Source organism: Chelmon rostratus, chromosome 18 (assembly GCF_017976325.1).
Source record: "Chelmon rostratus isolate fCheRos1 chromosome 18, fCheRos1.pri, whole genome shotgun sequence".
Classification (NCBI taxonomy): Eukaryota; Metazoa; Chordata; class Actinopteri; order Chaetodontiformes; family Chaetodontidae; genus Chelmon; species Chelmon rostratus.
The window spans coordinates 5,042,741-5,056,022 of record NC_055675.1 but is presented as its reverse complement, the minus strand read 5'-3'; the positions used below and the strand labels follow the sequence as shown (position 1 = coordinate 5,056,022).

At 42.3% G+C, this 13,282-nt stretch overlaps 1 protein-coding gene across 3 annotated transcripts; it reads left to right on the top strand.

The window, feature by feature from the left end:
* Positions 1 to 3,912: 3,912 nt before the first annotated feature.
* Positions 3,913 to 12,238, top strand: si:ch211-63o20.7 (uncharacterized protein LOC566836 homolog). Of its 3 annotated transcripts, XR_006007669.1 has the most exons (5): positions 3,913 to 4,078; positions 4,631 to 5,402; positions 6,578 to 6,803; positions 9,906 to 10,249; positions 11,531 to 12,238. XR_006007669.1 is itself a non-coding variant. In XM_041958753.1 (4 exons), exons 2-4 carry the CDS (start codon positions 4,662 to 4,664, stop codon positions 10,148 to 10,150), a joined length of 1,212 nt encoding a protein of 403 aa, XP_041814687.1. In that variant the 5' UTR covers positions 3,913 to 4,078; positions 4,634 to 4,661; the 3' UTR covers positions 10,151 to 10,797. The 3 variants fall into 3 exon arrangements, 2 of the variants coding, with proteins under 2 accessions (XP_041814687.1, XP_041814686.1); XM_041958753.1 differs by lacking the exon at positions 11,531 to 12,238 and having other exon boundaries at positions 4,634 to 5,402; positions 9,906 to 10,797; XM_041958752.1 differs by lacking the exon at positions 11,531 to 12,238 and having other exon boundaries at positions 9,906 to 10,797.
* Positions 12,239 to 13,282: the final 1,044 nt, after the last annotated feature.

Genomic DNA, 13,282 nt, shown 5'->3' with positions numbered 1-13,282 from the left:
CCCTGTAGAAGCGTGAATGGTGGCCCTGAACCCTGTGTGTGGTCTGATAGTGATGGATGAATTGGGTACATAGACAGAGCCCTCGGTGCGGCTGAGATAAGGAGCCCAGAGGAACAAGCAGCCGTAGCGGGGCCTGTCTGTCATTGATATCGCTGTTATCCACTGGCTGTCCAGTGTCCACAAACGCTTCCTCTGGTGGCCAAGAGGCAGTGATTACCTTGATGACAGAGAGGGTCATGCTTAACTTGGCACAACATCACATTAAAACCTTGTCTCTCCAGTTTAGGTACGGATCATTTGAACATTTTCTTGTTGATGTCATGAGCATGAAGCTGTTGAAATCCTGTGAGCAGATAATTTTGTCCCAAAATTCAATTTGAAATTTTAAGTTTTTCCCCATTTTATGAAAAAAAAAAAAGAGGGATGTGACAGTTTTCAGTACGTTTGTTTTCTCACGTACACACTAAGGCTCTGTCAGGTTGCCCTTTTGTTACTGTTGTTGAGGTTGTTGTCATTAACATTATCTGCAAACTGAACTCAAGCACCAATTCAAGGCGGAATTGTCACAATTCGGGACTCAGAGGCTCAGGTGCAGACACAAGAAGGGCAATATATAGGATTTATTTACAACACAAAACGCTATGCAGGTCAGGCATAGGAAAAAAACAAAATACAATCAACTGAAACACAGTCCTCTAACAGGCTGGTGGAAAACTAAACCTAACCAGAACGGAGATACTAAATGAAGGTGGAACAGGAGCCAGTAGAAGCAGCAGAGCAGGTTGTGGAATGGCAGATGAGATGCAGCGAGGAGGAGGGTATCTGGATCACAAACAAATCAAGGTTAGAGCAGAACCATTCACAAGCCAGAGGACAAAAAGTGCTAGGCATATGCAGACAGACTGACAAAAGGACTTTTCAAGTTGTGGTCAGCTGGCTTCTTAGGTTGCAGTGTGACCAATGGAGGTCCACTCCTTGCCGCAGCTGTGATCATCAGTTGATTCCAGATTGGAAACAGGTGCGCCCCCAGCCAGTGGGAATGAGCAGGAACAGGATAACAGAATGCTCCACTAGATGGAGCCCGAAGTGGAGGGCATGACAGGAATATTATTATTTACTTGGAGTAGAGCCAAACCCGTTCAAGTGGTTAAAAATGTGTGCTGTCTTAGACTGAGGCTGTCATCATTCAGTAATTCTCCACAAGGATTAGAAACACAAACAACCCAATATGTAACTGGATTCCAAACAGCCAAATCACAACATTAAAGCTGTGGTGGGTTTCATTTATTCTGTGGTGATATCACGAAATAGCATTGATTTGTATCAATGGAAAAATTATTATTATTCTTATCAGCACCTCAATCAATTGTCCCTTTACCATGAATCAGAGAATGATGTATAAAATGTCTAAAATGTGATGCATGAAATTAGAAAGAAAGAAACTACACATTTTAATAGATGTTGCAAGATGTTTTATATGCACCATTTTAAACATTTGGAGAGAATGATAACTGACATAAAAGCAAAACTTTTTATGCAATCAGTATAAATGTATTATCTGTCCCAAGACAGTTGTCTATGATGAACTCTATTTTCCAGTAAAGGGACCAACAGTAAGCACTTGGCAGTTTCCCTAAACTTTCATATACAGCACATTCCACTTTATTGGTTTAATGGCTATGACACCAAGTCATACTTTTTCTACATTAACAACTAGATTTAGAAGAGTATCCCTAAGGATGAAAAAAATGCTGACTGATGGCTGGTGGGCTCCATGCCAAAAGAGTCTATAGAGCTCAGACAGCTGCAACCAAAACTGACCGGCATTTGGAACTCCTCGTCTCCTCTCCATCTCATCCAGCTCAGGAGTTTTACCATCCTCCTCCACAATTAAACCCAATGATGTGAAACCAAAGGGACAGGAGGGGGGGCCGGGGTCTCTGTGAGGTTTATGGCGGCTCAGGGCTTTCACCTGTCAAGACACAAGTGATTCTTATTAACAGCAGGGCCGAAAATGAAAAATGACATTTCTAGTCCAAAAGCCGCCTTAATTTTGCATGGAAGAAGAATTACTCCAGTGCTTGGAAAATCTGCAGTGTCAACCGCCCAAAACTTTCAGAGTGTAAGCATTCAGTTGGGCACTGCAGTATTTCATGTGTTTGTGTTTATTGATCGTATTGCAAAACTCCCCTCAGATATTTTCTTTTCAGTGCCAGCTGCAGATACCAAAGGGCGTGTGAAACCAGAAAAGCATTGTTCTTCTAAGTAAAAGCGTCCCGTGAAGACATGGGGTTAACACAACGGAAACATGAGAATGGTAGCAGACAGCGTGGCCGACTTCCACGAAAAAAGCTGGCTCAGTGAGGAAGAAGAGCATCATTTGTAAAAGAGCGACTGCTTTGAAATTGAGAACGGGATGCTGAGAAGTTGTTTACTGATGTTTACTCTCTGTGTGCGTGGAGCGCGGGATAGACCTCGGGATTAAATGCAAGGGTTTTGACCTCAATCAAGGAAATAATTACTGTCGCCCCTCCTGTCGGTGGACTCCATAATTAGCAAGCAAAGCCCCCACAGAAACACAATTAGTCTGAAAACAGAGGTGATTACAACTATAATTCTTATTGGACTCATTAACATCTTTTTGGGGTGCCTGGAATGCTTTATTGAATTTGTCGGGAAATTCAATTCTGGCGGTTCCCACAGAATACTTCTTCATAAATTCTCCAGCCAGAATGCACTCTACGTTATGCCCAATGTCTGCATCCAGATATCTGTCAAAGCAAGTGAGATATGATAATAGAATAGAGGGCATTTGCTTCAAGATAAAAATAAGTCAAGTGTGACTGACTCCATCTTCCTCAAGTAATGAAGAGTATTCATGATTGGCATCGCTGATAAAGGCTATGGATCACATAAGCATGTGCACGAGCACGTATCACAGGCGCACACACTTCAAAGCTGCTCTTTTCTTTCACAGTGTGCTTCAGTGCAATGAATCACCATGTTTCCTATTATATTCTCTCAGAAGAACAAACACACACACACACACACACACTGCACTGCTGTTATCTGTTATCACCACCGTTGCCGCTCCAGTCGATACAGATGCAGCACCCACTCACTGTGCGTGCGTGTATAGGTGCGAGTGTTATGTTCAGGTCTTTTGTGATGAAATGGGACCGCAGCAATGAGGGAACTTCTGTGTTTTCGCATTTTCAGGTCTTTTTTTAGTCAAATGAAAAGGCTTGATTACAAAACTGTCCCACCTTTATAGGAGACTACTGACTCAGATTCATTACTTCAGGAAGGCATTCTCAGCCCTTCTATCGATTTTTTTTTTAGACATACTTCCGGACAGATATTACTTATTCTTTCTCTCTCTGAGCAATTTAACCTATTGAGTGACCAAATATGCCTGATAGTTCTTTAAATATGGCAACAGTATTTTTCCCTTTTGTTGTATGTATTTTAAGTCAAAATAATATGAGGAACTTCATTAACTTGGATATATGTAGCTGCAGTGCATATAAAATTAAATGTCTTGATTATGATAGGAAACAAGCTAATACTGGCTGACGTGCTCACTTCTGACTGATTGATAAACCTTGAAGCTTTGAGTTAATATCACTTTATTGTTTTAAAATATGTTGCTATCCTTTAAAACTAATGCCTCACTGACAGTTTTCATTCCCCCTGAAACCATCAGTCCGTTTCCATCCCTTTAAAAATCATCAACACAGATGACGGTACGTGACAACTTCCTCATTAGCAGTTGCAACTTCTGGTGGTTTCAACAATTCGAATCATTGTTCATCCTGAGCGGCTCTGCTACCAACCAATCACAGCTCGCCGTTGAGTTTCCATAGCCAATCACGATGCACGTACACACAGAGCGGGGCGCTCCGAATTTTGAGCAACGCGGAAGTTTGTCTCATTTATTCAACGCTATTTTATTTTACTGTTTGTCAACAGTAAAAATATCCAAATTCGTTGAATATGGTGTAAGACGCCTCGTGAATCTAATAGACTTCAGATTCAAATGGATTTATTGCTGGTAATGTAAGCTGAAGTCCTGTGGGTAAGTCTGAAAAAACAACCAGAGCTCGTTTTTAAACTACTGCTATTGTGGCCATAGACGCCATGTTAATTCATTATTTAACCCTTGCCATAACTTAATATGATTTCGAGGCCACTTTGCAAATTTAAGATATTGTTTGTATACCAACAACGGTCTATGTATCGTTGACTTACAATTAAAAAAAATAGTAGGTAAAGGTAAAGATAAGTTATGTTGGGACTAAGTAGCTAACTTACTAGCTAGCTGTAGCACAGAAAGTTAACGTTACAGCGGTTGTGAAGTGTAACGTTAACAAAAGCTTGACGAATCCTGAGTTTTATTTAGCATTAGTTTCCAGTTTAATTTCGTGGCTCCCGTTATAACGTAAACTTAACGCTCTAATCTTCACTCCTTTAAACTTAAGACTGCGGGGCAGTCTAGTAAAGTGTCGTAGCTAAACGTTTGTCATCTATTTTGCAGTTACGCTGTTATTACTACTAGTCTAACAGCTGTGTACGTTAACGCTACATGTCGTTTTGATCATGCTGACCTTAGCTACTTTATTTTTGTTAGCAGTCATATCAGGCTGCAGCTGCCGGGAGACATGGAGGAGCTCTACACTTTAGAGAGGGAAGTAGGAAGAGGCAGCTATGGTGTGGTCTTTGAGGGACATATGGCCAAAACAGGACAGAGGGTGGCTATTAAGCGACTTCCCTGCAGCAACCCGGAGTGCATTGAACTCTACCTGCAAGAGCTCTGGGCCATGAGATCCACAGCCAAGAACCATATCAATATAATTGCACTCCACAGCTGCCTTCTGCAGACGGGGCCAAGGAGCCTGAAGCCCCTAAAACCGGGAAAACTCCCTCTACGTCTTGTTGAGAGCGTGCTGAAGGGCAGTGTAGTCGGAGCACCACAATGTCAAGAAAGGAGCAGCTCCCAGTCTAACACCCAGAGGAGGATCAATTCTGTCTCCAGGCTTCAGGACAGGACCAACACCATCCAGGCCAGGGCCAAGCTCCAGAACAAGACTAAATCAAATGCATCTGATGCTATAACTCCACAAAGGCCTCAAAACAGAGCCAGGAAGAGACCAGCCCAGAGGGAGGAAGAGGAGTCTGGATCCCTGCGCTGCTTGGCCCTGTGGCTTGTGATGGAGTACTGTGATGGGGGTGACTTGAATCAGTACCTGCTCTCCAGGCCACCGGACGCCCAGCGTAACCACAGCGTGGTGCGACAGCTCTGCAGTGCCGTGGCTTTCCTGCATAACCTGGGTATCACTCACCGAGACCTGAAGCCTGACAATGTGCTGGTCTGTGTGACACCCAGAGGCCCTGTTGTCAAGGTAGGCAGATTGTTGGGACGTGACAGTCAGACCACATGGCATCATCCTTGAGTCAGTACACAACTTGTTGGGAAACCAGCACTGTTCAAATTTAAAAGCATCATAGTATTTATTAGTTTTTTTTTTCTCCCAGGGGGTGTTTGATTTTCACAGCAGCAATGAGCTCGAGACACAATAACCAATATTACAGAAAGTAATCAGAAAGAATAATTTTAACTAAAAATGCTGTGCTTTCCCCTGTGTCCCCATACAATTAAAATACTGAGAAAATATTGATCATAATCATGTCAGGAGTTCTTCTTCAACTTTACCACAGCTGCCTTAAAAAGAGGAGTATGATAAATTGATAAGCTGGGGGAAATATGTGGCAGTAGAGGTCAGAAAGTAAAATTCCAAGTCCAGACACTCATGTAGATTGTTTGTGGAGTGAATTCTTTATTTAAAGAATAAATGAAATAAAAAATATGACAAATGTGGTAATCTGCCCTCTTAAGCCTTCATCTAAAACATCATAATGAGGGCTCAGTAGGCCAACATGCATTTGTGCATAAACTTTTAATACACCAGGCCCATTTTTTTTTTCCTTTTTCCTATCTAAATGTAGTTTTGCTCATGGTACATGTTAAATTATTATATAATATATATAAATTATTATGTATATATATGCCCTTTTCTGAGTAGAATAAATATGCAAAAATATGGCTGTAATTCAAGATTGATTTCTTTATCAATTAATCTCTTAAGTTGTTCATCATTTGGTCCATAAACTGTCAGAAAATAGAAATTGCAAGTGCCCAAAACCCAAGGTGACATGTTCAAATATACTGTTTTGTCAGACCAGCAGTCCAAAGATGATTCAGTTTATTATCATAGAAGACAAAGAACACCAGCAAATATGTAACACGTTTACTGATGATTATGATTAAATCGATTGCCAAAATAGTGACTGATTAATTTTCTGTGGACGTACTAACCAACAGTTGTTGTTGTATATGTTGTATTGACATTTACACACATTCTCAGTGTAGTGTGAGTGACATCTTAGACAATATATTTTAGCATGGCTTTTTTCAAAGGGAAAGTTTCTACCAGTCATACATTTGTGTAAAAACTTTTCCACCATTACAAAACATACTGTATATCTTTTTCAGTGAATCTCCCTGTCCATCCTCTAGGTGGCAGACTTTGGTCTAAGCAAAATGAGTGAAGGTCTGGTGGACGGTGATCTGACCAGGCAGCACTTCTCCTCCACCTGTGGCTCTGACTTCTACATGGCTCCAGAGGTTTGGGGTGGATTGACCTACACAGCCCAGGCAGACATCTTCTCCCTGGGTGTGATATTCTGGGCTGTCCTTGAGAGAATCACCTTTGTGGAAGAAGGGACCACGCAGGAGCAACTGGGTAAGTGTCCAGTAGAGAATCAATGAGAAGAGCCAGATGTGTCCTATCCCAAAATGAAACATGCCCACCAAAGATTAACACCAACTAGACTAAGACAGCGGAGATCTAGTCCCACAACACAGTAATATGCAAATATGTGAGTGCAGATTTTGTCAGCATCATCGTGCATATGACACAGTGTTAACATGTTGGATAACACACCAGCATAGGCTTGTCATGTTGTGTCCTGCTCACAGAAAGGTTGAGTGTGAGTGTGTGGTCAGGCAGGTGGATGACGCATCGCACCGAATCGAGTTTGACTTAATTAACTGGCACGTAATAAAAATGTCACATACTATACATCATACATTCATCAACCATGGATGGTACAATCATGAATCTAAATGGCAAAGAGATGAATGATTTATGCTATGTACATTTTGATATGGATTATAGTACCTCTGTTTCTCACAATACAAGTTGACAGTTTGTAATTCAGCCTTTCCTACTCCAAATGTGCTGTTTTTGGCTGCATGTGAGGCACCAAATTCTTCTTACCCACGTTTAGGTCCTGACACAATGCTTTCCATAACATCAGCCTGCATTAATGAACATCAATTGCATTTTGATTGTAATGCGATTATGTGAATGTGTAGGTGTTTGTGTTGTTTAATTTAATTTAGACGTCATTGCATAGAACTTTGATGTAGTGAGATGGACCCATAAAGGCTGTGAGGCTCCGGCCAATTTGATATGAGCAAGGAGAAGCACTTTGCCATTCCAGTCTGACTCTGGAGAACAGCATTTAGATTTTAATCTCTCACTTTTTTTTTTTTTTAATGTCCTATTTCCTGTCAGAAACCCCATGTGGCCACAGGATGAGGAAGCGTCTTAATGGACGCAGGGCTCAGTTCTGCTCTGCACTCCACTGTCAGAGAGTAATGAAATGGCTGTAATACAGATGTCTCATTTTATTCACAAAAAATGACTCCGGCCAGAGCCGACCTGGAGGCAGTGGGATATGAACCATTATCCCCAAGTTTAGTGCCCGAGAACCTCCCTGAGTCACTGATACCGCATTAAGCTGAATGAAATGGTTATGATTGGGGGGAAAGAGGGGTTCCAGTGGATTCAAAAAAGAAAGGCGAAATGGAATTTAGCAGCCCTGATCACAGTCCTCTTTGTCAGTGCGAAAACGGGGAGAGGCAGCTGGAGGCTTTTCACAGACAGATAAAATGGTCCATTATTTTACTCTATCCTCTCTCAAGACCCACACACCCACACAGTTATTTGACTAGGCAGGGGAGGAGACAGAGAATAGTCAAGAAGTGAGACACAACCTCTTGCCTTTGTCCTTTTTGAAGCCCAGAGCTTTGTGCACTGTTGGATTTTGCTCAGTCAGGTTAGGAAATCACTGCCGGCCTTTCACCAGGCCAGTCCTACACTTGACTGGATGTTTAGGTCAGAGCTCAGTGCTGAGCATCATCACCAGAAGGCTTATGCTTGTATAACAGACGTAATACTAACAGTACTCCATTAGAAAGAACATATACTCCCGAATGTATAAAATGAAAAAGGACTGTAAAAAACCTTTTGATTAATTGATTTATTGATTAATGCATTTTAATTACTTTCACAGATAATCCTCTTTTAATTTTTTGGGTTTGCGACATTTTAGAGATGCAACTAATTATTTTTTTTCTCCTTGTTAATTTACACATTTTTTTCAATCTATCATTTAGTCTAGAAAATGTCAAATGAAGACAAATGACCAATTCAAGTAATTCAAGCCCGAAGTTTTATCTTTCTTAATTATTCTGATCAGCAGCCAAAACCCCAAAGTTTTAATTTCATAATTGTATGAAAGAAAGAAGAGGAGCTCATTACGTTTTTCAACTTTGCCCAACTTCCAGTCAGCCAGACGGATTTCCAGAAATGGAAACCAACTTCAACATTAGTTTTTTCATTTTTCCAGCTGCAGGCAGTTCTTCCATTTCCTTTTCTACGTTGCAGAGTACATTCTGACTGTTTTGAGTATACTTGCTTAGAGTGACAGTTCGGTTTTTCCCACTGAAGATGTCTGCCTGCTTCAGGCTAATCAGCGTGTCGTTTGTTTGCTCTATTTTTTCGAAGTCTCATGCACTAGTGGTGACTAAAAAAACCTCATCCCTTCCCCGCACTGCAACATCGCAGCACAGCAAATTTTCGCCTCTATCCAGAGGAGTTCACTCGCTTGTTGTTTGTTAGGAAGAGGTCTCAGTAGGTGAACTCACCAAAACCTCTGTGGTCAGTCATTCCACTGTCCAACAGTCACCAACTCTGGTTTGGTCAAAATAAACCCATAATTCACGGAGTTAGATGTGAAAATATTCTGGCTCTACACTGTCAATGACAAAAAAATGACCAAAAAAACAGCCGGTGATGGACTCAGTGGATATATTGTGTTCAATGCCTGTATAAACAGAATAAGTGTGGGGGTGTGTCATGGGTCAGTAGGGGCTGTACATGTGTTTTTGGAGTTTTCTTGTGAAGAAAAAAGTTTCTGTTTATATTTTGTTGTCTGTGATAAACCACAGAAGTCACAGCGTCTATCCTCGTGACTGCATTTCCTTCCTCATTAAACACCTGTGAAGACAATCTTATCAAAACTGCTTTGTGTACGTCATGTTGTCCTGCCTCCTCCTCCTTCTCTGCTCTGCTTGCTGTTTTTCTCTTCACATTGCTGCCACCCATATGTCAGTGAATTAGTGTGACTCCACTGGCAGGAATGTGTACTGCGTTTGATAAACACAAAGTTCATCACATGTTGGGATCATCATGAGTATGATCAGATGATCTGATGCTGGATTATCTCAACCTCAACTCAAAGTGTAATACATTTCATGGGCCCGAGTGTCCCAGTGTGTTCCCAAATCTTCCACACACTTGTGGTCTTAAGGGCACTCGGGCTCTATCGGCAATTACTGGGAATATGTCACACCAGTAGGCACTCGACTACTTGCAAATCCATGTGTGGTCCGTAATCACAGAGATCAAGTGGCTCCCCGCAGCCTCTGTTGTTGGCGTCAGTCAGGAGCCTCCTCGGCTGACTTAACATTGTCTTCGCTTGTGTTTCCTCTTTAGGTGCCTATGTGTGCAAGGGTCGCTCAGGCTGGTTGATGCCGCTGGGGGAAGCTTTGTGGGAGAACGCCGACCTCCAGCTGTGCATTCCTATGAAGTTTAAGAGAGCGCCCCCGCTGCCACCCCCTCCCGGTCCAGCCATGTGCATCCTGCTTTTAGACATGCTCGCCTCAAACCCGGATGCCCGTCCCCCAGCAGACCAGCTGGGGGCCAGAGTGCACTCTGCTCTGAAAGAGGACTCCCACTGACAGAAAGTGGGCTAAAGAGACCATAATGGCTATAACCACCGTAGCCGCTACATGGAAGTATTGACCGTAGACCCCCTGACTGCAGTGCTTCCTACATGTGTAAGCAATAGCCACTTTGCTGCCACAGGGAAGTGGGGATAAGGAATGATTATTGGGATTGCAGGTGCTATTTTTGTCGCAGAAACAGAATAAACTGTGGAGGAAACCACATAAAGGGAAAATAGGAATGAAGTAAAGGGGTCCGTTTGAGCCCCTGATTGCACTGCAGACAAAACACGCAATGATATTTAAACAAGTCCATATAGAGATCTAGTGGGATTTAACTGAAGCTGTGTTTGATGTAAGCACCATGCTGTTGCTGAGACCTCGAATACTTGAAGCAGAGAATCGATTTTATTGTGAATATATGGCTGAAATGAAAAGCAGGGGGTTACTGCTGCTGCTTGTCTGGTCTACAGTGTTTTGGTGATTATCTCAGCTTAATTTCAGGTGTTGATTTTGACTTGATTTGTGGACAGTGAGTTTCCATTGAATTCATTTTTGCTTGTTACACACATATCAATGTAGCATGGATCTTCAAGATGTCTTAAATATGTAAAGTGACCAAAAAAACAAAAAAAAACAAAACAGTGTCCATTGCAATGCAATCCAGTGCAGCATACTGGAATAAATACTATCTTTGCCACTCTAATACATAAATCTTAATTGTTATTGATGCTGTGTCAGCAACAGGTGTCTGTTCAGTGCTATGGTAATGTTTGAGGGCATTTTTGGGGATGTTTTATTTTTCCAGATACGTGGACGTATAATGCAGTGTGGCTCAAACCTTTAAAACTAAAAACTTTAAACGCAGCTGTGTTTATTGCAGGGCTAGCTTCATACAGGCGTCTTTTTTTCTGCTGTATTTGAGTTTGTAATACTTGCTCTGACACATTGATATATGCCATGTTTGCTTTACACGTAAATTTAAATGTATGATTTCCTCGTCATTTCACCCGTCTGCTTTGAGTCACATTTTAGGATGTTGATTTGTGTCACATTTTTGTGATATCTGCACTGAAAACCCAGTGGGCGAGCAGCATGAGGCTCACAGTGACTAATGATCGCTAATATACCGTCCTCTCATGAACAGGAAATTAAAGCCAGGCATTAGGATTGTTGCTGATCATATCCATGCTGAGTCCACAGCATTTATTACTGTCATCAGTCTTAGTCATTGACACTCCATATCTTAGATGACTACTTGCTTCTGAAAGTCTTTGCTCACATGCCTCAAAAAAAAAGATATATATTACAGCATGAATCATGTCCAGAAACCCTTTTTAAATGTAATGTCATTGAAATAAACATGAACTTCTAACGTGACTTTTATTATTTCAGATTCATGCTGTGCAGTTTTGCTGAAGCGGAGACAGTGATCCACAAAAAGGCCTTTATGATTTCATTGACATAAAAGCAACAATCCCCCCACCTGTTTTCTCAGCCTGTCCTTGTGCTGAGACGACTGAGCTCAGCAGCGTCCGTGATGTGGACGTCAAGAGGCCATTTAAGCTAGTGAGACCAGATCACCTGACCTCTCTGCTCCCAGCTCAATGAGGTCGCCTCTGACAGATCTGCGACCTTTAACTGGCGTGAGTGAATCCTCACGCTCTGCTGGCCAGCCAGCAGCTCAGTGCTGAACGTGTTACAGGTATGGTGAGAAAATGCTTTCATACAAGTTCAACGTGGGTCTGGTGAATGATTTGGAAGAAGTCCTAAATACAGTGAGCACATGCCCATATGTGAAATTGTAAGCATGAAGTGGTGCCTTTACAGCACGACTTTGCTGTTTGGTGCAGAAGTGCATTCATGAATTTAGCCAAAGCCTCAGCAGTCTGAGTTAGTCACATCAAGCACTGTAAGTATTCTTCTGGTCTTTCCTGCATGAAAGTCCCTGTTTCTCACTGAGCTGCATGAAAGGATGGTAACACAGAGGCTAAAGAGACTGTCTTCAGAAGGTGCCAACTTGATCTGGCTGCTCGTACTCGACTTCAGAGTGCATTGAGGAGGACTGTGGATTTGGTCGCCCATTTCTCATAATTGGAATTGCATTAGGAAGGGATCAATTTACAGCCTGTCTGGATGGGAGGTGTGATTGCACTGACTTAACTCTTTCAGCGGACGTATGGGACTTCCTCACCATTTCTGCAATGTTCAGATGTTGCTTGATGCTTAGCCTACAACCATGTTAGCTCCGTGGATTTACATTTAAATGCTAACATGCTATAATGCTGATGTAATGTTTACCATGCTCAATGTTCCAGTTTAGCGTGATAGCATGCTAACATTTGCTAATCAGCATTAAACAGCTGAGGCTGATGGGAATCTTCATTTACAAATGGTTTTGCAGGTGTTTGGCTGGTTAAAATTTTGACCTGATGATGGGGCCAGATGAAATGTCAGAGGATCACCCACGACAGTAGGATTCATCGTCTGGGGACCATGAATGTTGGTACAAAATTTTATGGCAGTCCATGTAGTTATTGAGTTTGACTGACAGGCTGATGCTGCTGTCTCTAGAGCCACACTGCTAGCATGGGGTTGCATGAATTGCAATCAGATAATGCAAACATTATGTGGGAGGGGAGCAGAATACAGCATCAACACACTTGGATCCTTGTTCTCTTCTTTTACTCTGGTAACTGTTGTGGACAGGCCCTGTAACCTTCACTTCAGCAGACTTTAACTGAACCTGCTACACTTCTGCCCCGTGTTGCAGTGAAGATTAGACCGAACTCTGCCTCCTCTGCAGCACAAATCAGCTCAGCACAGACTCAGCGAGTGTGAGCGGAGGGAAAGTCCTTTCTGATTTCACAACTGATAGCCGGAGTGAGCAAGCGTGGAGAGAAAGCCTGAGCGTGGCCTATTCTTCAATGCGTCAGGACTGCAACACCGACACACAGCACAGCACAGTCACGACGCAGGGGCCGCATCCAGGAAATTACGCATGGCCGCTCAGCTTCAATTGCTCCGTGCAGTTGGAATCTATATGAGACATAGGTCGCCGCATGAGCTTTTTGCACTTTATTGCTAGCCATTTCTCAAATGACAAACCCTTTCCAGTAACAGTGTGGCTGAACACAGCATTCGGTC